At 51.1% G+C, this 23,041-nt stretch overlaps 8 protein-coding genes across 8 annotated transcripts; 3 read left to right on the plus strand and 5 right to left on the minus strand.

Moving 5' to 3' along the window:
- Positions 1-979: 979 nt before the first annotated feature.
- TrAFT101_010232 (uncharacterized protein) lies at positions 980-3,108 on the plus strand (the record flags this gene model as incomplete). Its single annotated transcript, XM_066128887.1, has 2 exons — positions 980-1,002; positions 2,796-3,108. The coding sequence occupies 2 exons, from the start codon at positions 980-982 to the stop codon at positions 3,106-3,108; spliced, it is 336 nt and encodes a 111-aa protein (XP_065985013.1).
- A 78-nt stretch (positions 3,109-3,186) lies between these two features.
- Positions 3,187-3,489, minus strand: TrAFT101_010233 (uncharacterized protein; the record flags this gene model as incomplete). Its single annotated transcript, XM_066128888.1, has 1 exon — positions 3,187-3,489. The coding sequence occupies one exon, from the start codon at positions 3,487-3,489 to the stop codon at positions 3,187-3,189; it is 303 nt and encodes a 100-aa protein (XP_065985014.1).
- A 3,290-nt stretch (positions 3,490-6,779) lies between these two features.
- On the minus strand, positions 6,780-7,172 carry TrAFT101_010234 (uncharacterized protein; the record flags this gene model as incomplete). Its single annotated transcript, XM_066128889.1, has 2 exons — positions 6,780-6,875; positions 6,978-7,172. 2 exons carry the CDS (start codon positions 7,170-7,172, stop codon positions 6,780-6,782), a joined length of 291 nt encoding a protein of 96 aa, XP_065985015.1.
- A 298-nt stretch (positions 7,173-7,470) lies between these two features.
- Positions 7,471-8,031, minus strand: TrAFT101_010235 (uncharacterized protein; the record flags this gene model as incomplete). The annotated part of the gene is made up of 2 exons (XM_066128890.1): positions 7,471-7,499; positions 7,668-8,031. 2 exons carry the CDS (start codon positions 8,029-8,031, stop codon positions 7,471-7,473), a joined length of 393 nt encoding a protein of 130 aa, XP_065985016.1.
- A 1,342-nt stretch (positions 8,032-9,373) lies between these two features.
- Positions 9,374-9,757, plus strand: TrAFT101_010236 (uncharacterized protein; the record flags this gene model as incomplete). Its single annotated transcript, XM_066128891.1, has 1 exon — positions 9,374-9,757. The coding sequence occupies one exon, from the start codon at positions 9,374-9,376 to the stop codon at positions 9,755-9,757; it is 384 nt and encodes a 127-aa protein (XP_065985017.1).
- Positions 9,758-15,216: 5,459 nt separating this feature from the next.
- On the plus strand, positions 15,217-19,958 carry TrAFT101_010237 (uncharacterized protein; the record flags this gene model as incomplete). The annotated part of the gene is made up of 7 exons (XM_066128892.1): positions 15,217-15,316; positions 15,390-15,969; positions 16,033-16,618; positions 17,566-17,962; positions 18,199-18,370; positions 18,468-18,615; positions 18,676-19,958. 7 exons carry the CDS (start codon positions 15,217-15,219, stop codon positions 18,976-18,978), a joined length of 2,286 nt encoding a protein of 761 aa, XP_065985018.1. The 3' UTR covers positions 18,979-19,958.
- TrAFT101_010238 (uncharacterized protein) lies at positions 19,204-20,625 on the minus strand. The gene is made up of 2 exons (XM_024908880.2): positions 20,328-20,625; positions 19,204-20,195 (listed from the first exon to the last, which is right to left on the minus strand). The coding sequence occupies exons 1-2, from the start codon at positions 20,412-20,414 to the stop codon at positions 19,401-19,403; spliced, it is 882 nt and encodes a 293-aa protein (XP_024756033.1). The 5' UTR covers positions 20,415-20,625; the 3' UTR covers positions 19,204-19,400.
- A 94-nt stretch (positions 20,626-20,719) lies between these two features.
- On the minus strand, positions 20,720-23,007 carry TrAFT101_010239 (uncharacterized protein). Its single transcript, XM_024901193.2, has 2 exons — positions 21,769-23,007; positions 20,720-21,691 (listed from the first exon to the last, which is right to left on the minus strand). The coding sequence occupies exons 1-2, from the start codon at positions 22,686-22,688 to the stop codon at positions 20,875-20,877; spliced, it is 1,737 nt and encodes a 578-aa protein (XP_024756034.2). The 5' UTR covers positions 22,689-23,007; the 3' UTR covers positions 20,720-20,874.
- Positions 23,008-23,041: the final 34 nt, after the last annotated feature.

Genomic DNA, 23,041 nt, shown 5'->3' on the forward strand with positions numbered 1-23,041 from the left:
CCTGCGTCAACGTATGAAGGCGGAATCCATATCACACCAACTATAACTAGGATGCCACACAAGCCATTGGCTGGTAGCAGAACCTGGAAAGATGCTGTAGCATCCGTATTAGCCATTCTAAGAGACCATAATCCGTTCTGGTTAGCGGTTGGCGGGCTGAAGCCAAGCGCCTCTGGAACACGCATGTTGAAACCTGGCCCAGCAAGTGATAACAGCATATAGCATATTAATCAGGTCACAATAGTGGCATCATAGAATCAACAACTCCCCTGGCTGCAGCAAATTAACAGTGCTTCTCTTGAGAGAATTTTTTTGAATTTCTTCGAATTTTCCTTCATCCCACGCCCCCCCCCCAACAAAGGTGGCTGGCCTGTCTGGTAGATTGAAACAGTGGACGAGAGGGTGTGGTCACGGGGGCCGGGTATATCTGCATGCCTTGTCAATGGCAAGCTTTGGAAGGCCCCCGGATTAAAATCACGCTGCTGTTAGGTCTATGGTATATGGCTTCTGCGTATCCATAGTTGGCGGCCTCGGTTTACTTCTAACTGGCTTTTGTACTCACGACTTATTTTACTGAAGCTATCTGATTCAGTGGACGAGAGCCATAGTAGTCGTGCTATGCCAACACACTGCACTGAACGTAAAGTATGAATTAGACAATGCTTGTTGTTCCCGAGCGTGCTTCTGGGATCGAGTGCTTGTAGCACTCATATTATGTAGTATTGCAGCATGCGTAAGCGCCATATTGCTAGGCAATAGGTTTGCTGTGCCTAATCACTTGTTGGGCACTAAGAAAGCTCTTCAAGGGGTGTTCTGTCACGCTTCGGATGCGGTTTTGATAGTCCTCCCGCCAGTGTATGTAAGACATCCTTCCGCCGGTGGCTTGGCCAATCTTTCCCCTGATCCCAGAAAGCTCCGCTTTGATAATCTAGTTTGACCGATGGCATGATATAAGCAACGTGGTCTTAGAAGCGCTGCTATGGCCTCGTCTTTGAAGGGCTAGTTCGTGGGTGGTACGAGGTTTTAAGGAGAAAGGCAGTTGGAGGCTGTCCTTGTTCCATGTGCCGCACCAGCAACTTTTGTGCCACAAGCTCGGGGTTCCCCTTTCAAGTTGGCTACGGCTACAAGTATTGGCGGGTAGAACTTGTAAAATCAACCTTGTTACTCGTGTTTGAGTTGGAACTGCAAAAAAAAAAAAAAAAAAAAAAAAAAAAAAAGAAGAAGAAGAGAAACAAAATGTTTAGAACTGCGAATATGCGTCGCCTGTCGTCCTATCTCTCTCCGCTTGCAGAGCTCAGAGGTACGGATGCCACGGACGCCTTTGGGAACATTGCCGCGACGTGGTATGCAGCATACTGTTGTAATTGAAGCAGGTCGAAACTCTGTTTTGCCAAGGCGTCTGGGGTTCTGTAATCCGCCGTTGGCGGCATTGCTGCTGGCTATTGATCACTTTAACATTGGTTGGTCCTCTCGATTATGAAGAGGACCCCTCCCCGCGTCTTTCATGCTCGCAACTCAGCCTAGGATCTGTCTAAGAGCTATATCAGAAGGACACTTTAGTATTAATCCCTAGTCCAGCACTGCCGTGTACTCCATTCTAGTACATACCTAGTGCTTTGCATTTCAGTATCCGCAATCTCAAAGAGCCCAGTGACTGGGGTAAATTCTACTACAAGGTAGCAGACCCAGTAGTTTGCAAGCCTATGACCCACTAGCCTATGCAACCGCTGAGATGGTGAAGTGGGGAACGAAGGCGTGGAACGAAGGTCTTTGTCGCCCTTTTCTCTGTTTCTCTGTTTCTCTGTCTCTCTGTCTCTCTCTCTCTCTCTCTCTCTCTCTCTCTCTCGCCAGGCACAGAGATGCCAGGAGTGATGGATACAAAAACATGTACCCTGGACGGCTAGTTTTTGTGGAGAGATACTGTGTGGAACAGTAGCTGGCGTCCCCGGACCTTGCTTGTTGTACCGTATAGGCTCTGTCAGACATCGTAGAGTCCACGGTAATAAGAGAGCGGCAAGGTTTAATTTCAACAACCGCTAATATCTGACGGAAGAAGGGCCAAAAATAAATAAATAAATAAATTGCTTGCAGCACGAATCATGTTGAACCAGCATTGATTTGGCACATTGAGTGTGCTTGAGAGAACAAAGAAAATAAAAGAAGAAAAGAAAAAGGAAGAGAAGCATTGCATTGCCAGTACTCACCAGGCCAACTTATGTTACAGCCGTCTTGGCAGAGAATTGCTACGGCATGATTGTGGCAAAATAGCTTTCTTGGACGGGGCATGCTTGTATCCAGGTAAACTTGGAATTGAACATACGAGTAATATGACAAGTAGGATACTACTTACCGTGAAAGAACGCCATACATGTACGCATTCGCAATATCTGACGAGAGAAGGAGAAGCTCGAAAAAAAAGGGGGTCCGTTGTGTCAATAGCGCTCTCGCTGGGTTCCCCTGGCTAAACTGCGCAAGCCTAGTTTTGCTTTTACCGTTCAACTTGTCGCCTGACCGTCGAGCCAAAAGATAGAGAGAAGCAACCCATCTGAGAAATGACAGCCGCAATGCGTGTCTCTCGTGACGCCGTATCCATTCCCCCCTCTCTTCTCTGCCAGAATGGAGCATGTCGTAATCTGGTCTTTTAGCACTGGCAGTGGCACAAGACGGCAGATTGACCAATACCCGCGGCACGGTTCCGTCGAAGCAAAAATATGAGCAGAGGGATGCTGCGCGTTGTCTGTTTGCTCCCGCCGGCCGGCCCAGGTGATGGGGTGTTGGCTAAGCGGCGACCTCAGTGCTAAAGGTGGTCACGAGACGCTCATTTGCGTCCGCGTCGTCGGTGGTCCCTTTGAGCAAGCAGGAAATGCTCTTCTCTGCGTGCTCCGTATAAGTCTGCTTGCCCTTTTAATGCAGATCGTCGCACTGGCGGCAGGATCAAAGTCTCAGTCTGAGTCGCTGGCCAAAGGCGATGGCCACCCACGTTGCCGGGCTCTTCTGTGCGCGAGATCGTCAGACATTTTCGCCCAACGACCAGAGCAGTGGTGTCGGGATATCAGAGAGGGGCAAGAGGAGAGAAATCGCACAGATCCCTGTTCCATCGACTACTGAGGGCTGCTGGCATGGGGTCCCGAGACAGACAGACCAAAGGATGAGTCCCGATTCTGAGCATCGCGGGTGGAGGATGCTTCAAATGGAGCAGCAGTAGAGAAGCTCCAGCATTTTGTTTCCCTTCTGGCTTGCCGAGGGCAGCGCCCCGTCTGTTCTTGCCTGTTCCAGCCGCGCCAGCCCGCATGCGGCAAAGTAGACGAGCCGCCTATCTAACATGAAATCCTGGACCGTGATGACCTCAGGGTTGTTGTCCTCGCACAAGTACACATACATGGGCGGGGCTGGTGGTCCTTTGTGCGGCTCGGGTACCTGTACCTGCGCGTACATAGTATGTGCTCGCATCTCAATGCAACTCTGGCACATTACTAGGTGGTAGCCCATGCGGACCCCTTGCCTGTAAGGCACTTGCGAGCCTATGGAGTAGTGGACAGCCCATATGGCCAGCGGCCAGGGCCACTGATGGGCCTATATGCTACGGAATGGGGACAAGGCGGCCCATATTTGTACCAGTGTGGAAGGTAACCCAACGAGGGGGGCATGTGCTGAAAAGTTGATGATTGTCTACAACGATAACATTGCCTGTTAACGCATACAGCAGCAAGTAAGCATCAGTCTCTAGATCAAGGGATGCAGTAGACCAACCTAGGAAGCGAGAGACTTGGATAAACATAGCACTAGAAGCCATCTCAAGGCTACTCAAAATGCTGTTTAAACATGGAGCTATACATAGATACGCAAGAGGAAAAGAACAAAGAGAAGGAAGAAAAGAAGAAGAAAAGAAAATAACACCCAAATCGGAAATACCGGGGGTTCGGCCATCTGTGGAAGGCCCGAATTGCAAGGTGGTTGTATTCAGCTGGCGATAGGGCTGCCCTTGAGTTCGGGCCAATGTCTATACTGCCGGTTGTAGCCTGTCATATCGGGATATCGTTGTAGGTAGGCACTTGCATGGCATCTGCTGCGCTCTCATATAGATGGTTGGTGTACGATACTCTGCTTTTGATACTTACTCGTACTTCGTATAAGCACGTATTGGCTTTGGTAGTAGCCACCACTCTTCGCTGTCAATCTTAGACTTGACACACACGATGATTCGCCTAGAGAGTTGTTTAGTGCGTGTACTTACTATATCCCGTGCCCAATCAATACTCACAGTTCGCTAGTACGAGTGAATGGTAGCGGGCTTGATCCTAGGATAAACGCAATGTCAGGTACGAAGTACTTAGTGCTTTGCATCTAGAGGGCATGTACAGGCACGCCTACACTTGCAAGCACTACTACGACAGAATAAGGTAGTAGTGGTAGTGGTAAGCATACAAGTAGTAGATGGGCCTCTGAGCATGGGCAAGGGTATGAAGAGCGATCTAAAAGCAGATTGATGGTGGGGTCGTCAGTGCTAGAGGCGGTTGTAGAGCCTACCTGTGCCCATGCCTTATCCTGTACTCTGTACATCTCGCAGCAGTTTGCATCTTCGAGACAGGGAGAAGTAATTCTCTGCCAAGTACAGACCAGTGGAGCCAATATCAAAGCAAAGCGAGAGTATCATTTCAATAGCGTGGGTGGGGTATACTGCTCCTGCAAGTACGGCACGCTGGTGTACACGGTACTCTATAAGATTATTAGCAGTTGGGGAGCCCTTTTTCTGAGAGATGATAAGCGATAGTGAGAAATGAGGAGTGACGAAGAGGACAAAACACGGAAAATATGGAGTAAAGAAGATGAATCAAATTCATGGCCTTTTTGATTGAAATTGGCCTACGCCTGCGAAACGAACAAGCCCTAGGACCAACATGGTTAAATGATGCGGCGATGGCCGTGCTGTCTCCGCGGCACAAGTTGGCGATAGTGTCATCTGTATGGCTGCCACAGCGAGAAGCATCAACGAGCGTCGCGAGCCCAAACCAAGGGCTCGAACACTCTACAAAGTTAGCGGTTGCCTGCACTGCTAGCGCACTCGTACTTTCTAGCGATGCATGGGGCACTCGTACATATGTATGTATGTCCAACATGAGTGAACGCCCGCGTCCAGAGCGCAATACCGGGAGGTCCATGCTTCGTATGCGAAGAGCCTTTGTGCATACCCAATGGCCGTTGTCCTCTAAAGACTTATAGCTGCGGAAGCTTTCCAGGTCGTCTCGCGGGGTGGTGAAGAAGATGGCCGCTCTGGACCGCCCGGCTAACACACAAGCACCGGGGAGCAATTCTTTGCCCCTGTGTAATCTTTCAAGTCTAGCCCCTTGCCGGCAAAAAGAGGGAAAAAAGTGGCATCGATATGACTGCTGTCGCTGACTGTCCGGGACACTTGCTCAACATGAGGCGTCCGACTATCACTCGAGTCGAGCGGCAGGCTGGATGTGTGAAGCATTAGCCCGCCCGTAGGATGATACCTACTCCATAAGCATGTTTTACCCACCGGCCGCTTCTGCACACAACTAGGCCGGCCGTCGGCATTCCATCCCATTTGCAAATCGCCGCATCCAAACCGGCTGTGATCCGCAAGTTTTAGCAGCTCTGGTCCGGGTTTGCTCCTAGTGGCTCAGCTCCTGCCGGCAACCAATGCGTTGCCGCGGAGCACCCTGGTCCATCTTCCAAGAGGTTTTCCCATCACAACAGAACCTAGCTGCGCTAGCTGGGGGCACATGTGTGCAGCGCTGTGCTCCGTACCTGTCATCAGCGTGGTGCATGGGTATGCCCTACAGAGTAAAAGCAGTACAGTAAGTAGGTAAGTGGGTATTTACAAGTGCGGCGTGGTTGCATCCTGGATATTGCTTGTTACTGTACATATTGCTGGGCAGGTAGGTAAGTCGATGGAGTAATGAGGAGTATGCAGAGCCGCAGAGCATGAGTATGTTTCCTGCTTTCTCTTTGTATTGATGGCAAGGATAGAGTTCCGTGCGCTGCTCTCGTATATATCTTATATGTGCTCACGTGTGGCATGTGGCATGTGGTCCCGGTGTTCTGGGAGTTATTAAGGAGGAGTAGAGCCATGTAAGAGAGGGCCATTAAAAGAAAACCGATTGGACATGCACTAAGCAACCGCGGCCCCCTTCTGGCGGCCCCCTTTTTTGAGCACATGCATGCCGTAGACTTGCAGGAGTTTCATCAAAAGACTTATAAACTAGTGTAGCTGCACACGGAGTGTTCGTAAAGTTCCCGGCGACCGGGATCTCCTGTATCTGGAGGGGCGATGGTTGTGCGAGATGTCTGATCCAAGATGTAAGATGACTGAGCTGCTCCTTGCTGAATTCGGTAACGAAAGTACAGGCAATACGGAGTGTCTAGTACCAGTTAGGAATTCTCACTTGAGTAAATAAATCAAACAAAAATAAGAGGGACAGTGCACGGGCTATTTCCGCGCCTTACTCGGAGCTCTATTCTCGGTTGCACAAGGCGGGATGTCATACGAAGGAATGAAGGTACTTGTGTGTAGTTGTGACCAGTAGTAGTACGTACTCGTATAGCATCAATACCGCAATAGTGCTCTTGGCGATTCGCAGAGCCGAGTTGCAAATCGCGCCTCGCATCAGCAGGCTAGCATTGGGTCTCAGGGGTTATCTGAGAGGATCGTCGCGGGGGTTTGGGGGCGAAGCTGCAGCAGACCGTCATCGTAGCTAGCAGTAGTCGCCGCGGAGGAGTGGAGGCTGTCCTGTACTCACCGTTGGCGCCCAATATCATCCATCGCCTTTTCTTCTCTCGTTGCCATTTCTGTGCTTGCGTAACCCGTCAATGATGTCGGCAAAGCGCGCCTCGTGCCTATGTAAAGGCTGCTGCTGCTGGTAAGCGTAATTTATCTCGGACTCCGTGGAGTGAAATGCGGAGGCCAGAAATTAACCCGCCCCACGCACAGCAGAGCGGCTCTCTTACTTTACCTTGTCTTTGGGCTGCTCTTGAGTGCATGTTTGCTCATCCATGGCTTGCTGGATGTGATCCGGCCCGTGTAAGTCACCGCCGCCACTCTGCTTACCGCTGAGCACTATCCATCCACCCTCTTGTGCTTTAATATGTCTCCCTCTCCGTTTAGGCTTGGTGTGCTCTGGAACAACTCGGTGGGCGGCTGCATGCATGCTGGAAATGAAGGAGGCGCCTCGTCGATGCTTTTTCTGTCGCAGAAGAACAGGCATGCGGGAAATCACGCGCTCAACGTACGACCACAAAGCGGGCGGTCTCGTACGTTCCCAGGCTGCAGAAGTGGACTTGGTCTCGAGCCATTGCTTTCCATCGTGACTCAATCGTCTGCTCTCTGGGGTCTAATGGAGCGTTGGGGATGGAGCTAGCCGGAGAGAATGGCATCCAGACAGCGTCTAATACCTACTCCAACTCCATACAAGATACTGTACGTGGTGAGGGGTGGATGCCGTGTGCCTAATAAGCGTGCGTCTTGGCAGGCTTGCCTTTCGACGCGATGAGTATTTTTTTTTTTTTTCAACAGGGAACAAGGGAGAAGGAGAGGGAGAAGAAGAGGGAGAGGGAGAGGAGAGGGAGAGGGAGAGGGAGAAAAACATCGTCATAATTGCCGACTTGCCATCAATCAATCGCTCGCATTTGCTGTGACCCCCAACCATCCTTGTCTCTCAGTCTGGCTCTAGAAGCAACGCCAGCCAAATCGGCTCGGTATGCTGCCGCAGGATCCATGGCTCTGCCCAGTAGCAGTTTCCTCTTCTTCCCTTTTCCCTTTTTGAGGGAGAGGGCGTGTGCCATGCGTGGGAGGGGAGCCAGCAGACGAACCAGACGGCGGCGAGAGATAAAACCAAGTCCAACAAGGCCCTTCCCGCCAGCATTGGGCATCCAGCTGCTGCACTGGCTTTTGCCGGCTCGCGTCTCATTTGCTGGGCCCTGCAGCGCTCGTCCGATGCCGTCGGCGACTACGAAAAGGGCATCGCATCGGCGCCATGTGCTTGGGACAGCGGCTGGTGGCGCCAGCATGACACCGAGCGGCTTGGGCTGGTGGTGCTGCCAGCGCGAATGGCATCCAAGGCCACGATGCTCAGAGGCTGAATGGAGCTTCGACGTCAGCCAGCAACAGGCCACCGCAGGCGCTGGGCCGATTGATACCTTGCCCGTGCCTGCCTGTTCCTTGTCGTGCTTTGCCAGGTACTAGCCTGGAAGTCTGGATGGTATCACTGCCCAAGCATGCAGCTTAGGCTGCCGTTAGCGCAAGGCGCGATCAATGTGTAGGTTCCAGTGCAGTCTGTCGTTAGCTCTCTGCAGCCGTGCCTGTAGCGACACGATACCTGTACCATACCTCCTCCTGCTGCTGTTGCTGCTGCTGCTGCTGCTGCTGTATCAGCTACTAGTATCTGTTGCTCAGGATTGCTAGTCCCCCGCGGGCTATTAATAGTGGGCTCCTCGTCCTGTCGGCAGCCTTGCTTTTTCAACAAGCAAGATCGCATCGTGGCAGCTGGAAGGGCCAGGCTAGCCCCAGCAGCTTCAGTGCGGTAGCGCAGCTGGGCAATTGGCGAGCTCTGGGCGCTCCACCGACGTGCGTGTAGCGTGCAGGTACCTTTGGGGCGCTCAGCTAATGCTAAATTGCCTGCCGCGTACCTGTACTAGAGGCATCACCCAACATGTCCAGCTGGGCGTGTACTGCCCAGAGCCGCACACGCCTTGCCCGCAGAGGCACTGGTATCAGTACATGCCAGGTATGACCCGTGAGCAGTCGCACTGCAGTTGCTGCTAGAGCAGGTAGGCCTGGCTAAGACATAGTACACCTGATACTACCCTCGCACTCGACTTCGCACCAATTTTAGGCGGACGAAGCCACTGCCATCATTACATGTAATCGGAACACGGGCTGTAGCGACTGCCGGCTCCATTCCACCGCATCTCTCTCACCTTCCAGCCCGCCATCCCACTCTCATCTCCATGTCTCTGCCCTGTTCCTCTTGACGGCTAGCGAAGCTTCATCTCTGTGCACACGCACCGGTATAAGTGGCCCGGGTCTCGTCCCTACCCTTGCCACACCATCCTTGTCCTGGCCCTATTCTGTTTCTACCCACAATCTACCCACGAACAGCAGGCCTACTGTACACGGCCATGACGTCCATACAAATCTCCTACAGATCTCCTCCTCCGCCATGGGACTAGGACTGCTGCTAGGTAGTGCTAATGCTGATGCTAATGCTAATGCTAATGCTGATGCTGATGCTGATGCTGATGCTGATGCCAAAGGCAAAGGCAATAGCAATGGTAATGGCAATGGCAATGGTGATGCCAACTGACACTCGCACCAACACTAATTCTTAGCTTTGGATTCGTGCGGCCCATCATGATGCACATAAAACAAACCAAGCTCCCGGGAGCAATCGCACACAGCACAGCCCACCAACTCGTCGAATCTGCGCTGCTCCCATACAAGTCCAAGCACCAGCTCCCAGCACGCCGTACCACCGTTACTCCGTACGGGAGCATGAGCACGAGCATGCTGGACAAGTACCGGCAGTGTTCGCACATGCATCCGGGCCAGCATCATGCGTCACGCTGCCAGAGCCTGACTGACTGCTGGACTGGACTGCTCTTCTCCCTTACTTTGCCCTGCCCTGGGGCAAAAGGGGGGCCTGGCCCCAGCTCAGATACAACGCCGGACCAGCATCCATCCTCTACCAGGTTCCTGGACCTGTTCCGCGCTGGCGCTGCCAATGGGAATGTCTAGCCAGCGCCTGAATCGCTGCTCATCTGTGTCTGTTTGCCGTGCCCCAGCCTGCCACCCCTGACCCTGCGCTGCATTCCCTTGCTACAGTATAGCTTCCCCATCTTCTTTGCTTCCTTTTTTCTTTCTGCTCCAGCTCTCAAGAGCCGCCGCACCGTCACTGCCGCACGCCCCCCCGGAAGACTGCTGGCTGCTCCTAGAGCCACCCCAAAAGGGCCTCCAGACAAGACGTGCAAAGTACATGCCCTCCTCGTACAGACGGAATTCCCCGTACTCGCGGTGCTGCCAGGTACAAGGCCCGGCCGTCCAGCGCCGCCTTGCCGCTGGTACTGCTGCCGGCGCTGGTACACGGCGAGCATGTCGTCCAGCGTCTCACAGCCGATATGACATGTCTGCTGCCACCCACGGCCGGCCAACTCGCAAATCCCACCCCCAACACACGGTCCATTCTGCTTCCTCTCAGACATCGGCCTCCCGATCAACGGACGGATAGCTTGGCCGCTGCCCGCATTAGCTCTGGACATGGCTGCTTTTTGCCTTTTGCTTTTTGCTTGTGCCGCCCCTCCCCAGCGCGCCCGTCTCCAGTCTACCACCTAGCGCCATCGACTTGTCACCAAATTCTGGTGTTCCTGGAGAGCTGCTTTGTATAATCTGATAGACGCCAGCCCAAAAGCACAAACAAATGTCAGTGGGCCCCACACGCTCTTTTTTTTTTTTTTTTTTTTTTTTTGGCTCTCGATCTGATCAAGACCAAGCCTCTCTTGGTTTCAATTGTCTCTAGAGGCCTTCCGCCGGGCCCTTTTTTATTCTATCCAACCCCACGTTGGATCCGTCTCGACATATAAGACGCCTGGCCTGCCCGGCCCCAACACCATCGCCATCACCATCTTGTCAATCCCAACTCCAACACCAACATCAACAGCTAACTACTGCTGCTGCTGCTGCCATTGCCATTTCCATTGCCACTACTACCACCTCCACCACTCCTTTGGACCATTATAACATTGGACTATTCTTCCGTCCATTCGACTGGAAATCTCATCGCCTTACATCCGTCTTCCTGCTCAGATATTTCATCAAACCATGCCTCTCTCACACACTCTCCGTGGCATACAAGCCCCCGTCTTTCCTCTCATGCCAGGACAACAGGGTTCCTCACAGCCCTCGGCCATGCCTGCCGGTATTATTATGTTAGGGCCCAAGGTCAGAAAAGCAAGCTTTTCTTTAATGTCTGTTGCCATGTACTCCTTGATACTAACCTTCAATGTAGGTCCCCGGCACAAGATGCCCAACCTGTGCCCTAGCCGGCAAGGAAGTTTGGGTCATCCCGGGCAGGTGCTGCGGTTATTGCGGTACTCCTTGTGACTCTGATCATTATCATGAATAGCGTGAGTTTGTATGAACCACGAGCATTGCCAGATCAGCCCAACTAAGCAGTTTGATATAGTTTTTGATTCTGCTCCTACGAAACCTGCTATTGAAATGGCAGTATAACACCAAGGTTTCCGCGTCAAACTCTCTAATACTTGGCCATTTTTCTCGAATCTCCTTTATACAAGGAGCATCTCTCTAAAATGATTTGCCAGGGCATACAAAAAAAAATCGAATCATACCAAAAGACCAAAAAACAAGCTCAAAGCTGTCTATCTTTCAATTTCGGACATAGATGACACTAATTGCTCGTTTGGACACTGACGAATGGGTATCATCTCGGCTCTTTTTTTTTTTTTTTTTTTTTTTTCGTCTTTTTCTTTAATCTCCTACCTTGTTCTCCTCCTGGTCTGGATGCTTTTACCTTCTTACCCGCTTTCAAAAGAAAAAAAAACAGAGGTTATACTTATACATTGGGCAGCACGCGAATGTTCCATCGTCAAAAGGCGGAGTCTGGAAGGCTTGGGAAAAACAAAAATTTTGGGTAAAAATTTTTTTTTTCTTTTTTCTTTTTTCTTTTTTCTTTTTTCTTTTTTTTTTCTTTTTCTTTCTTTGGACAGGGCAATTAATTTGGCACGAGCTTTGCAGACAGCGAAATCTCTGCATGGATGTTCTGCCTAGGGAACCAGGGCGCTTTTTTGATACCAGTATGTTCTATTTGTAGATTAGATGTAGCATGTACGTTGATATATTATGATTTTACGAGACAAATCCTGTTTTGCAACTCTTCCTGTGATGCCAAATCCGGATTTCAGGTATACAATGCTCGACCACCGGCGTTGGGCACATGCACAGAAACAAGGAGATGCATGCAAGTGCATAAACCAATTACTCGGTATGTGTTTTGGGAGAAGTACATGAGCCACATGTTTCTTGGGTTTATGCAGGGAGTCAATTCCCAACATGCAAGGTTGTGTTTCACAAAGACATGATTGAGTGTGTAATAGTGTGTGGGAGGGGATGAAAAGAAAAGCCATTGGCACCACACAATTCCAAATGACGTGGGGGCAAAAACGGTATCATTCGAAGCAGTACATCCGCTATCCATGCGAGACATGGGCATCTGAAAGGTTGGTAGCGCCGGGTATTGAATGACGAATTTCCGGTTTTGGAGCTAAGGAGCCCAAGGTGGTATTCTGGTGCCGGTATGTATCCTGCATGATTTGATTCGCTGAATGGGCCAGACCGGGGCAGGCCTGCGAAAAGCACCAGTTGGTAGGTACTTGGACCTACTTACATGGAGGAGTGTACTTTACAAGGTAGGCAGGTAGGCGTGATAGGAGAGGTAAGATGCTACCAAAACATTTCGCACGAGTGCTGACTTTGGGCGAGATACGATAACTCATAAAGTGTCTCATCAGAATGAATAGGAGAAACCGGCGCATAAGTTGCTCTTCTGATACTAGTGGTACCGTCGGAATGGACGGGGAAGGCTTTTCGCATCCAAAGGCAATTCCTGCGATCGACCACTCTCTTTTTGACTGGCGGCTTTGCAGGCAGGATGGTCTTCCGAGCAAATAGTCTACATCTTCAAGATTGATGACATTTTGGGGGGGTCCTGGCCCGGGGGAGGCACTAATAAGTGATGCATGTTTCTCCCACTGTGTGCCGTCCAGAAAGCACAAGGACTCTGCCCCCGTCAAGTTGACCTGTCTTGTGTCTCCTCAGGCGCTATAGGTTGCCCAGGGGCGCACACGTCTTGTGACCTTATCGACGAGTTTGAATTGATGTGTAGTCGAGGCACTAACGACTCATCGATGGCAGGCCTGTGCTATGAGTTGAGCGCGGTTTGGCGTTGAGGCTGAGGCTAAAGAGCCATGCCTGAATTAACTTCAGCTCTTCGATGACGCTTTGTCTTGCTGCCCCTGCCGTTTCGCATCTGGCGTTCCCGAGTCCCTGGGTCCTGGAGCCCTTTGAGTACACCTCAATGTTCCAACGGCATGGAGTGTCAGTACGAGTAGTACGGAGCAGGTGCGGCTGTATAAATTGCATATGCAGATTGGCTATCACTAGCGCTTAGTTTTCCGACTTGCCGGGCTTCAGCTAAGCCGCTGACAGTCCCATGCCGGGCTCGATTAGCTTTGGCGTGGCCAGATATATACGGATCATTGCTGCTATCTGCCGTGCTTTTATGCACTCCGGGAATATGGTCAAGGCTGTCTGAGTCGTGAAATGAGGCCTACCGCTATGGAGTACTAGCAATGTCTCAAAATATGGTATCTTTGTCCCTAAGCCAGTGGCGGCCAGAGCATCCCATCTTCCCCCTATCGCCGAGACAGTTTTCGCTAGGATATCCACTCTGGGACGGACAGGGCACTGAAATGAGGCGAACCTGCAGCAGCCGATCGCTTAGAGAGAGAGATCGCATGTCACTGCTTACCGATGGCCTGTTCCTACATATGCCCAACTAACTAGTAATACAGTTAGCCGTAGCCCCTTCGTAGCAGCCGTGGCATCAGCAAAGTCTCCGAGTCAAGCGATGGCGGGGCAGACACACGCTCTACTTGGTCCTGAATCCGCGGTGGCCGCCGCTGTTACGCAGATTTCTCTTGACAGGTTGGGTCAATGTGCGAGCAAGGGGGCCGGCTGCAACTGGGAATGTAATGCAGGGACCACTGACCGCCGCTATTGGAGAGTCCATGCTCCTGGTTGCAGCCTGTACCGACAGATAGTCTGGGTCACTGGACCACGCTAGCTGCAGGCCAAATGTGCCGAAGAGGGAGGGATATGGAAAATTACCAGCTAGCCGGGTCGTAAGTACTGCACCAAGCATGGATGTTGGATGTAGGGGGTGGAAGCTCGGACGTGATGCAAAGTGTGCGTTGGTTGGTCGGCCGAGGTCCAGGCTGTTGTCTGAGACTCAGAAGCAGCTCACCTTGCGCATTGGATTCGGGCTACTTCTTTTGTTAGTGACGGCTGGTAAATATACGAGATGCTAGTTCTAAGCTGGAGGGTGGATTACCTGGAGCCATCTAGCCCCGAATTGTGATAGCGGCAATGACGAGGACGAGGGTTTGTTGCAAGTGACAGCTGCCAAAGCCAACCTGGAATGGTCAAGGGTGTGGTGCGAACCGCACGAACGGGGAGAAGGCTGTTGGCTTCGATGCTGGTAACTGTCATCCCTTTCTTTTCCTCGCTCTCTCTGTTGTTTTCCCTTTTCTACCCGCTACCGCTCTTGATCCCCGCGGGCTTTTCTCCTATTGGTCAGTGCGGGGGCGTGCAATAGTTGCCGCAACACCAAGTCCTAAGGATGAATTGTTATCTCCAGAGCCTCCCTCGATCAGCAGGGGTAAGTAGGAGGATGAGAAGGTTGCGGTGACAAAGCATTTTATGATAAAATAGAACGGGACTTGTGGAGATTGATCAAACTTTATCGCAGTTGCTGAAAATAGGAGTAAAGTCGGGCGGCTTGGAAATGAATTGGCCAGACACAGCTTCGCAAAGGTGTCGAGAAGAAATGCAAATTCGGCATTAACAAGCAAAGGTGGGCTGATGGCTCTTTGGACCAACGACAATAAGAAATTGGTACTGTTGAGGGGGGATCATATACGCGAGAACAGATAGTAAAGAAAAGCACACGTGTGGGAAAAGGAGAAGGGAGGAGAACTGAGGAGAAATAGGAAGAGGGCAAGAGAAGAAGAGAAAAGCAGGGCAAGAGAGGTTCAGATTGTAGTAACTCGTAGCTTCCAAAATGCTGTGTATCCTTGAACAGCCGCGGTAGGGAAGGCACGTCAACTTCGACGGCTGCGAATGCGAGCGTCCAGTGGTTCGTTTTCATGTTTATTTCTTTCGCCACGCAGAATCCCCAGACAAGCTACGCTCACCAAAGCCAAACGGCTAAGGTGCTCTCTGGCTTTCTCATTGGTATTTTCTCCTCGTGTTCCTTGCTGCAGGCTTCTTTAGGCGCATTGGATAGCTGTTGGGCTTGTCTACTGCTGGGCTCTTTACATTTACATCTTACTCAAACTTACGCCGTGCATTTGTTTACGTGCATTTGTATCAAGAGAAAAGCCAGATTTTTGTAAGCAGCGATGGGCGATTCCGTACAGAGACTCTTGGCAGAGGCCCCCAATGCTGGAAATGATGTCTCTTATACAGACTTACATCCCGATATCAACAAGGCAAGACTCTGTGAAGCTGCTCGCTAACCTATAAACCCCCAAACTAACCTCATTACTCTTTCAGAATGAAATTCTACGCCTAGATAGATTGACTGCATGGGGGAAGCTGTTGATCGAATGGGACCAGGAGACGGCGCGTCGTTGGGAGGGATGGCATGAAAGAATAGTAAGCGACGACTCTGGCGATCCATTTACAGGAGACGACGGTCCAGTTCCCAGCAGCTCTGTTCAGGATACTACCATTCTTGGATATCCAAAGACAACAGAGCAGATGCGAAATTATTGGCGGATGGTTGGATGGTCTGTGGATGAAACTTTGCGGACAGATGATTACTACAACTTAGAGAAAGCAGCGACGAGTATCCTACCACCGAAGGGTGACCAAGAAACTTGGCTCCTGCTCGATGCTAGCAATCACAATCTCGTCTATACAGGAGCTTCTGCTTATCACAGACAAGGGCTCGTGAGCACGACCAAAGGGGGCGCCAAGCTGGTCCGAGCAATGGTCATATCACAAGTAATCACGGATTTTGAAAATCGGAATCAACGGTTTGCCACGCATTTCCTAAAGCTCCTAGCTGAACAGATAGATAGCAGAAAGGGCGAGGAGCACATTGCCTTCAGCGTGCTGTATAGCGGCCCCAAGACGCAACTGTTTCAAAGGTGTGGCTAGAGGCCACTTCCTGCTAGACAGCTTCGAATCGCACTGGGAGACTTACAATTCAGCGCATTAAAGGGCTATTTCGACCAGTACCCAAATTATGTGCCGCACTTGGCATATTTGAAGGTGGAGGATCTTGATCTTTGGCATCGTGAGTATAATGGTCTCCCCATGATGGCGATGAGTGCCGTCAAACACCCTACTACGCATGCACAGGTCATCTTGTCTACAGAGCTTATGAAATGGCACTTGCTGCGAGCTTCATCCAGGGAGTTTATGTTAAGACGATGGGCTGCCTGGTTTGCCCCAAACAGCATCACTGTGGGGGCCAGATTTCATGATGTGAAGTCAAACACCACCGTCTCGGCGTTTTGGGTGCACGACTTTGAGAAACGAAGACTGTACTTGGGGTGTATGGACGTGCGGCGTCGCGATAGAATGGAGGGTGGGATCAGGATGGTGCTCTCCATGGCTGTACAAGAAGCCTGTGGATATGGCCTCAAAGAAGTCATCTTGTGGGAACCAACGGCTCAAATCATGGAACAGGCAGAAAGACTTGCCGATGAAATTGGCCATGGCGTGACAGCAACATGCGAGAATCGATCTGAGATGATACCCTGCTTCCGATGGCACGGAGGAGAGTCGAAAGAGGTGATATGGACAGAGAGCGGGTACTTTTGCCATGCCTGAAGCACAATAAAGGACAAGGATCCTTCGACATATTCCCCATCTCGCTATCTCTCTCTTCTTTTCATATATTCTTTGCTTTCAGCCGACTCTGATGGGCGGCCTGGAATGGTTAGCTGTGAGATGGATTGCATACTTGATGAATCAGGCACTGGGAGTCTCTCTTAGAGTACGACTAGGAATATTCTTTGGTCTTACAACACTTTGGGTGAATATCTGAGTATCTATTGTTCATCTGCCAACTCTGTCTGCCAGACGTATGAAGGTGATGCTGAATTTTCTTTCTTGCTCCTTTTCTTATGTTTACGATTACTCTCCTTCTGTCTGCGACAGGACCAGTAAGGAGATATAACTACCAAGACTACAGCCCCTCTTTCATCTTTTTCTTCTTTTATTCATTACTACTTCTCTTCTTCTTTTTCTCCATCATCCTCTTCTACCTCCTCTCCATCTCGACCGCGTATCTTTCTCATATATCGCTACATGGCCATTTCGCTGACATCACCAGCTGGTCTACCCAGACCCCGCCCCCACCTTGCTGAACCTCGGAGCTCTCAGACTTTATGGCCTCCACTTGTTTTCTCAATGGGCTCTGCTGCTGTGCTTTATAATGCCAGTGTTAGGTATGAATGATGCATCCATCCCCGCCTCTGGTCCATCCACAGCCCGAACTTTTATGGGGACATGTAAACAAAACCAGCAGTGGTGTTTGTTGCTTGTATTGTTTTATAGGCCATTGCCAATTCAAGTGGCGATACCGCTGTGTGCAGACAGGTGGTATTGCAGCAGGGCTCCTTACAAAATACCTACGTCAGCGCCCAAAGACTGTCGTCACATCGAGTCGCTTGATTGATAAGGTATGTAAACGTTTAGATGCTCTTCGCACTGCTTGCATCAACGCCAGCACACAGAAGCAACAGCGTCAAGAATCACGCGCTGTTTTGAAGCCCAACCGATTGCCCGCTGTTCGGCTCGACCCGCACCGTCTCATGAGACGTGCCACGCATCTCCAGCTTCCATCTGGTGGTCCCCGCAGCAACAGAAGCCTCCGCCCCCTCTTCGACCTCTCGCAACGCCCCTCCAATCATCTCCAGGCCAGCTCCCGACAGCTTCAACCCCAATCTCGGTCTCTGCACCATCACCAACTCACATCCGAAGTCGCAGCCGCCGCCGCAGCCCAGATCCGCGCCATGTCTGCCATGCCCGCCTCTCACGGCCACAGCGCCGCCTGCTGCAACATCCCTCCAATTGTGTCCAAAGGATACAAGCCCAAGGGCTCATACGAGGAAATCGGTGGCTACAAGACATGTATGTCCATCTTTCTTCAAGCTTCTCTTCTTCTCCCAGCTCCCGTTTTTCTGCCTCCTTCGCACATGATCATGATCACGATGCCCTCCTTCATTTACCGGCGTTGCTTCAATGTGACAGCCACGCAAGCCAGTCGGTGAAAGGGAGGGGTCCTGAGAAGAATGAAGTGAAAATGAAGTGAAAATGAAAACGTAATCAGATCAAAGGTTGATTCTGCTGCTGATGAAACCATCTAGATGTCACTGGCCCCGCCGACGCTACCAAGGCCATTGTCGTTGTCTATGACATCTTTGGCTACTTTGACCAGACCGTCCAAGGTGCCGACATCCTCGCCTTCAGCGACGAACATCAGAAGTATAAGGTGTTCATGCCCGACTGGTTCAAGGGCAAGCCCTGCCCCATTGAGTAGTAAGTTGATCCTACCCCAGGTCACCTAAGTAGACATTCATCGAAATTGTGGATGATATCATGTTCCTGAAGCATCAAATGCTGACACTCGAGGCAGCTACCCTCCTGATACCCCGGAGAAGCAAAAGGCCCTGGGCGAATTCTTTGCCACTTTCCCTCCTCCCAAGATTGCTGGTTATGTTCCAGAGTACGTGGATGCCGTCAAGGCTCACAGCCCGTCAGTTTCCAAGTTAGCCATGCTGGGTGTAAGTCTATCTATATCCATTATCTTAATGCCGTGTTACCCACACTTCTCCCCTCTCAAGTACTATCAAAGCCCACGCAGGAAAGAGACTCTGACACATCCCAACAGTACTGCTGGGGCGGCAAAGTCGTTGCCCTCACCGTCAAGGCTCCCACCAACCCCTTCGCAGCCGCCGCGGCCGCCCATCCCGCCATGGTCGACCCGGCCGACGCCGAGGGCCTCACCGTCCCTTTTGCCCTGCTGGCATCTAAGGACGAGGATGTCACGGCTGTCAAGCAGTTCGAAGAGGCGCTCAAAGTCCCTCACCACGTCGAGACTTTTGCGGACCAGATCCATGGCTGGATGGCCGCGCGTTCCGACCTGACGAATGACCGTGTCAAAGAGGAGTATGAAAGGGGATACAAGACGCTTTTGGAATTTTTTGGTAAGCAATTGTAAAGAAAGTTAAAGAAGGAAAGTGAGAAAAGGTGGACGCGTTTCTCCGCTTTTTCGCAAAAAAAGTCTTTCCATTACAGCAAAAATTGCAAAGAGAGATGACTCTCTCAAAGAAAATAAGCAAATTAAAACAAAGAAAATAAGAAAATACATGCAACTGAACTGTGAGATTTTCCATTGTCTCAAAAAAAGAAGGTTGTCATAATCTGCAATACATGTGCTCTGCTCGCTATCAAATAAATCATGTATAATCCATCGCTTTCTGCTTCATGTCTCTCTTTCATTTTCATCCCATCTCTTTCATGAATAGGGAAGCATACATGCCACAATATATATATATATATATATATATCACTGTCCCAGCTCCTGCAACAAACCCTCCGCAGCCTTCAACGTCTCCTCCAGATCCAAATTCTCCGGCGGCGGCACATCCAGCCCTACATCTCCCTCTCCCCTCCTCACAACGGTGCTAATCATGTACTCGTCCCCAATGGCCCTGTCCAGCTTCACATCCACATCAGTCACCCTGCTGCCCTTGAACCACACTTCCAGCGTCTTGTTGGACCCCTCGGGCGGAATCTCCCCGGGGGGCGAATAGTACCGCATCTCCAAGTCGGCCAGCCACGGCGCAAGCAGCGCCTCGCCCGTCATCTTGACATACGCCTCGCGGAGACACCACAGCGCGTAAAAGTAATCCAACAGCTTCTGGCGGTCGGGGATCCGCAGCCCGCACAGCCGCTGCACCTCCACCGGCGAGAGCACGTCGCTGTGCAGGTTGACGTACGACGGCCACCCCTGCGTCTCAACGTGCCTGAGATCCCGCTCGCGCCGCTCCCCCGCGCAGACAATGTCCGTGCCGATGGCGACGCCCGCGGGCGGCAGATACGCGCCGAAGAGCACCACCACGCCGGCCTGGTGCGTGACGTTGAAGAGCAGCGGCTCGTCGCCAGAGGGCGTGATGAAGACGGGCTTGGTGCGGGCGTCGCGCACGGCCGTGGCGGAGGCCCAGGGCACGCGGCAGAAGCGCGAGATGGCGAGGCGCTTGAGCAGCGATGAGGCGAGGGACAGCTTGGCGTCCCGGACGAAGTAGTACTTGAGGACGGCGGCCTGTTCGGTTTCGCTGAGGAGAGCGAGAGCGCGGCGGGCCTGTGGAAATTGGGTTGGGCGTTTTTAGTCAGTCCCGATGGAAGGTTCAAAATAGTGGGAGTTTGATAGTGTGAGTCTGATGAATGGCTGTGAAAAGATGAAGACTCATGAGAGGGAAGGGGGGAAACGTACTGCTCCGGGAAGCTCTTTGGTCTCTTTAGCTTCGGGCCATAGGTTTCGAGTATCGAGAGCCCAAAGGAAGACGGCAGGCTGGGCCATGATGGCTTGTTCGTGGGGGGGGTTTTATTAAACCTGCTTTCTTTCAAAGCATATGTGTGGATGTATATAATGGCGAGAAGTCGTGTTTCAATAAACGATACGCTGTATCAACGCTGCATATGACTATGTTCTATATGAGTGAAATCTAGCATCGCGGATGAGTGAGATGAGTCTTTGAGACAGACGGGTGAGATTGCCGCTGCCAATCAGCTCTCCCGCCGTCAGTTCCCCGCCTTCGGCCCGCAGAGCCGCAGGCTTGGTTACATTCATACGTGTACATGCTCTTGCATTATTCTTGTACAAGATGGGATATAAACTGACATGTTTTCGGCTTATCAACCCGGTTTTAACCAAATATTGGACCAGGGCACGATGATTATACATTGTTCCTCTATTCCTTTATCTGATAATTCAAGAGATCCGTCTCCTTTGTATATGACAAGGATGCAACTGCTTCATCTTATACTCCCTCTGGCGGTGCTTCCAGTGATATTGAAAAGACTTTGTGCCCTTTTCTGCTCGTTTGTCCGGCTTCAGCACTCTTCTTTTTCTCTTCTTCTTCCTTCTTCTCTTTTTCCTTCTCCTTCTCCTTTTCATCATTATTCTTCTTGTCATCCTTGGTCGTATCTACCACGCCATTCTCCAGCTTGCCAATCGTCTTCACCGCCTTGCCATTGCCGTCCAGATCCACCACGACGTCGACTGTATCAAGGCTTCCATCCTCCGTGTACATCCATAGCTCTTTGAACTCTCCACGCACCAAGCTGGTCAAAAGTAGCGACCCGAGCACGCCTGGCACGAGATATAGCAGCGCCGGCTGCCCGTGCTTGAAGATGAGCAACATGGCGAGCGTGACCATCATTCCCAAAAAGTATCCTACCATGGAGGCATAAAAATACGTCTTAGAAAACTTTGATGCGGCTACATCAGGAGGTAAGCTTTCTGAGCCAGATAGGCCCAAAGACTGGCGAGTCCAGATGCGTTCTCCCCAGTTTCCCTTGGCATCCACATATGGAACCTTGATTTCTCTGTGCTTAGTCTCACTTCGTGTGATGATCTCCCCCGAGGTAGAATCCTTCTCCATAATTTTCAAGTCGGTAGATTCGTACTTGATCTTTCTGTAGTAGTGGATCCAAAGATCGAGTCGCAGCGCCCAGCCAATGACCATTCCAGGAATCACAATGTCTCCCAATCCGAGGATGCTCTTCCTTGATGCCGCCTCAAATGTGAGCTTAATAGGGACATCCAGAGTTGTTGCTACCGTCACCATATAGGGGCTACACGAATACATAACGGGTAAGTAAATAGTCCCAGCAGCATATCAAACGGCGCAAAGAGAGACAAGGCAACTCACGTGTAAAAGACCATGAAGATATCGTAGAAGAAGAGGCCCCACAAAACCAGCGACCCAGTGAGAAAATCAGTAGGCGAGAGAAGCAAAAACGACCCGTAGCACATTCCATAGCCCAGTATGTTGGAGAGAAACGACCAAGAAGTTGCAAAATAGACAATTGCCGTCACCACGGACATCAGAAGCGCCATCATATGCGCAAACTTGATATGGATCGTCTCCTTACCCATGCCATGAGCAAACACCTCCAGCAGCCAATGTCTCGTAAAAAGATCTCTCAGCTCCCAGGCCTTCTTCTGCAGCCACGCAGCTGGCGCAAGGAAGGCCAGCGCTCCGGGGAGCGGGTTCGTCCCCCCAACACCAGAGCTCTCAATTTCGTTACCTGCATCATCACACACGGCGACTGTATTCTTGGTTTGATCGACTCTGCGGAGTTTGCCGTCTCTGCCACGCCAAAAACGAGGGAATACAAACGACGATACCACTTGAATGCCATGAGCATAAAAGGTCAACAAGCTCGCCATAGACGCCGTCGTCATGTAAGACCGTAGAATCTTGTTAATGAGAGCAGGGTCTTGAAGCCACTGGATAAGATAATACAGCCCAACAAGAACGATCGCTGCCATGATTGGGAAAAGGATTGCATCAGAAAGCTCCAGTCCTTGGGTAAACGCCTCGTCATCCTGCTTCCGCCGCTTCTTATCCTTTGAGATGGCCGCAGATGGTGGACGGCGTAAAGATGCATGGGCCCCGAGGTAAATGATTCCCATGGCACCAGTGACGAGCTTGAGCTCAAGAAGGAGGAAATCCATATCCTGTAAGGTGTCCATTATCGTGGCAGGAGTGGCACCAGCTGCTGTGTCATTGAGGGTAACATTAAGGCCGTCCAAGCCCTCCATGAGGGTGACATTTGTGGCAGCCATCGCTCTATATCAACATATACCGTGGCAAATGACAGATGGGCAATAATCTCAGAGATTCGTGGAGATGTTGTCGAATAAGAGAGAGCAAAGAAACGAAAACGTGGTCTGAACTCAATAAGGCTGGCTTTATGGCGTCGGCAGCGACAAACGAACCATTTCAAGTCTCCAATCCGTGCGATACCTTGCTGAATCTCCAAAGACAGTAGTAAAACGCAAAAGGGAGAATGGAAGAAGAAGAAAGAAGGCAATAAGAAGGAAAGTCTGCGCTTGAAAAGGCACTGGTGCCTTATATGCCAAGTCACGAGCTATGAATCAAAGCTGTTGCAAAGCCTGGCCGCTACAAGGCAGAGAGA

Source organism: Trichoderma asperellum, chromosome 6, assembly GCF_020647865.1.
Source record: "Trichoderma asperellum chromosome 6, complete sequence".
NCBI classification, from domain to species: domain Eukaryota; kingdom Fungi; phylum Ascomycota; class Sordariomycetes; order Hypocreales; family Hypocreaceae; genus Trichoderma; species Trichoderma asperellum.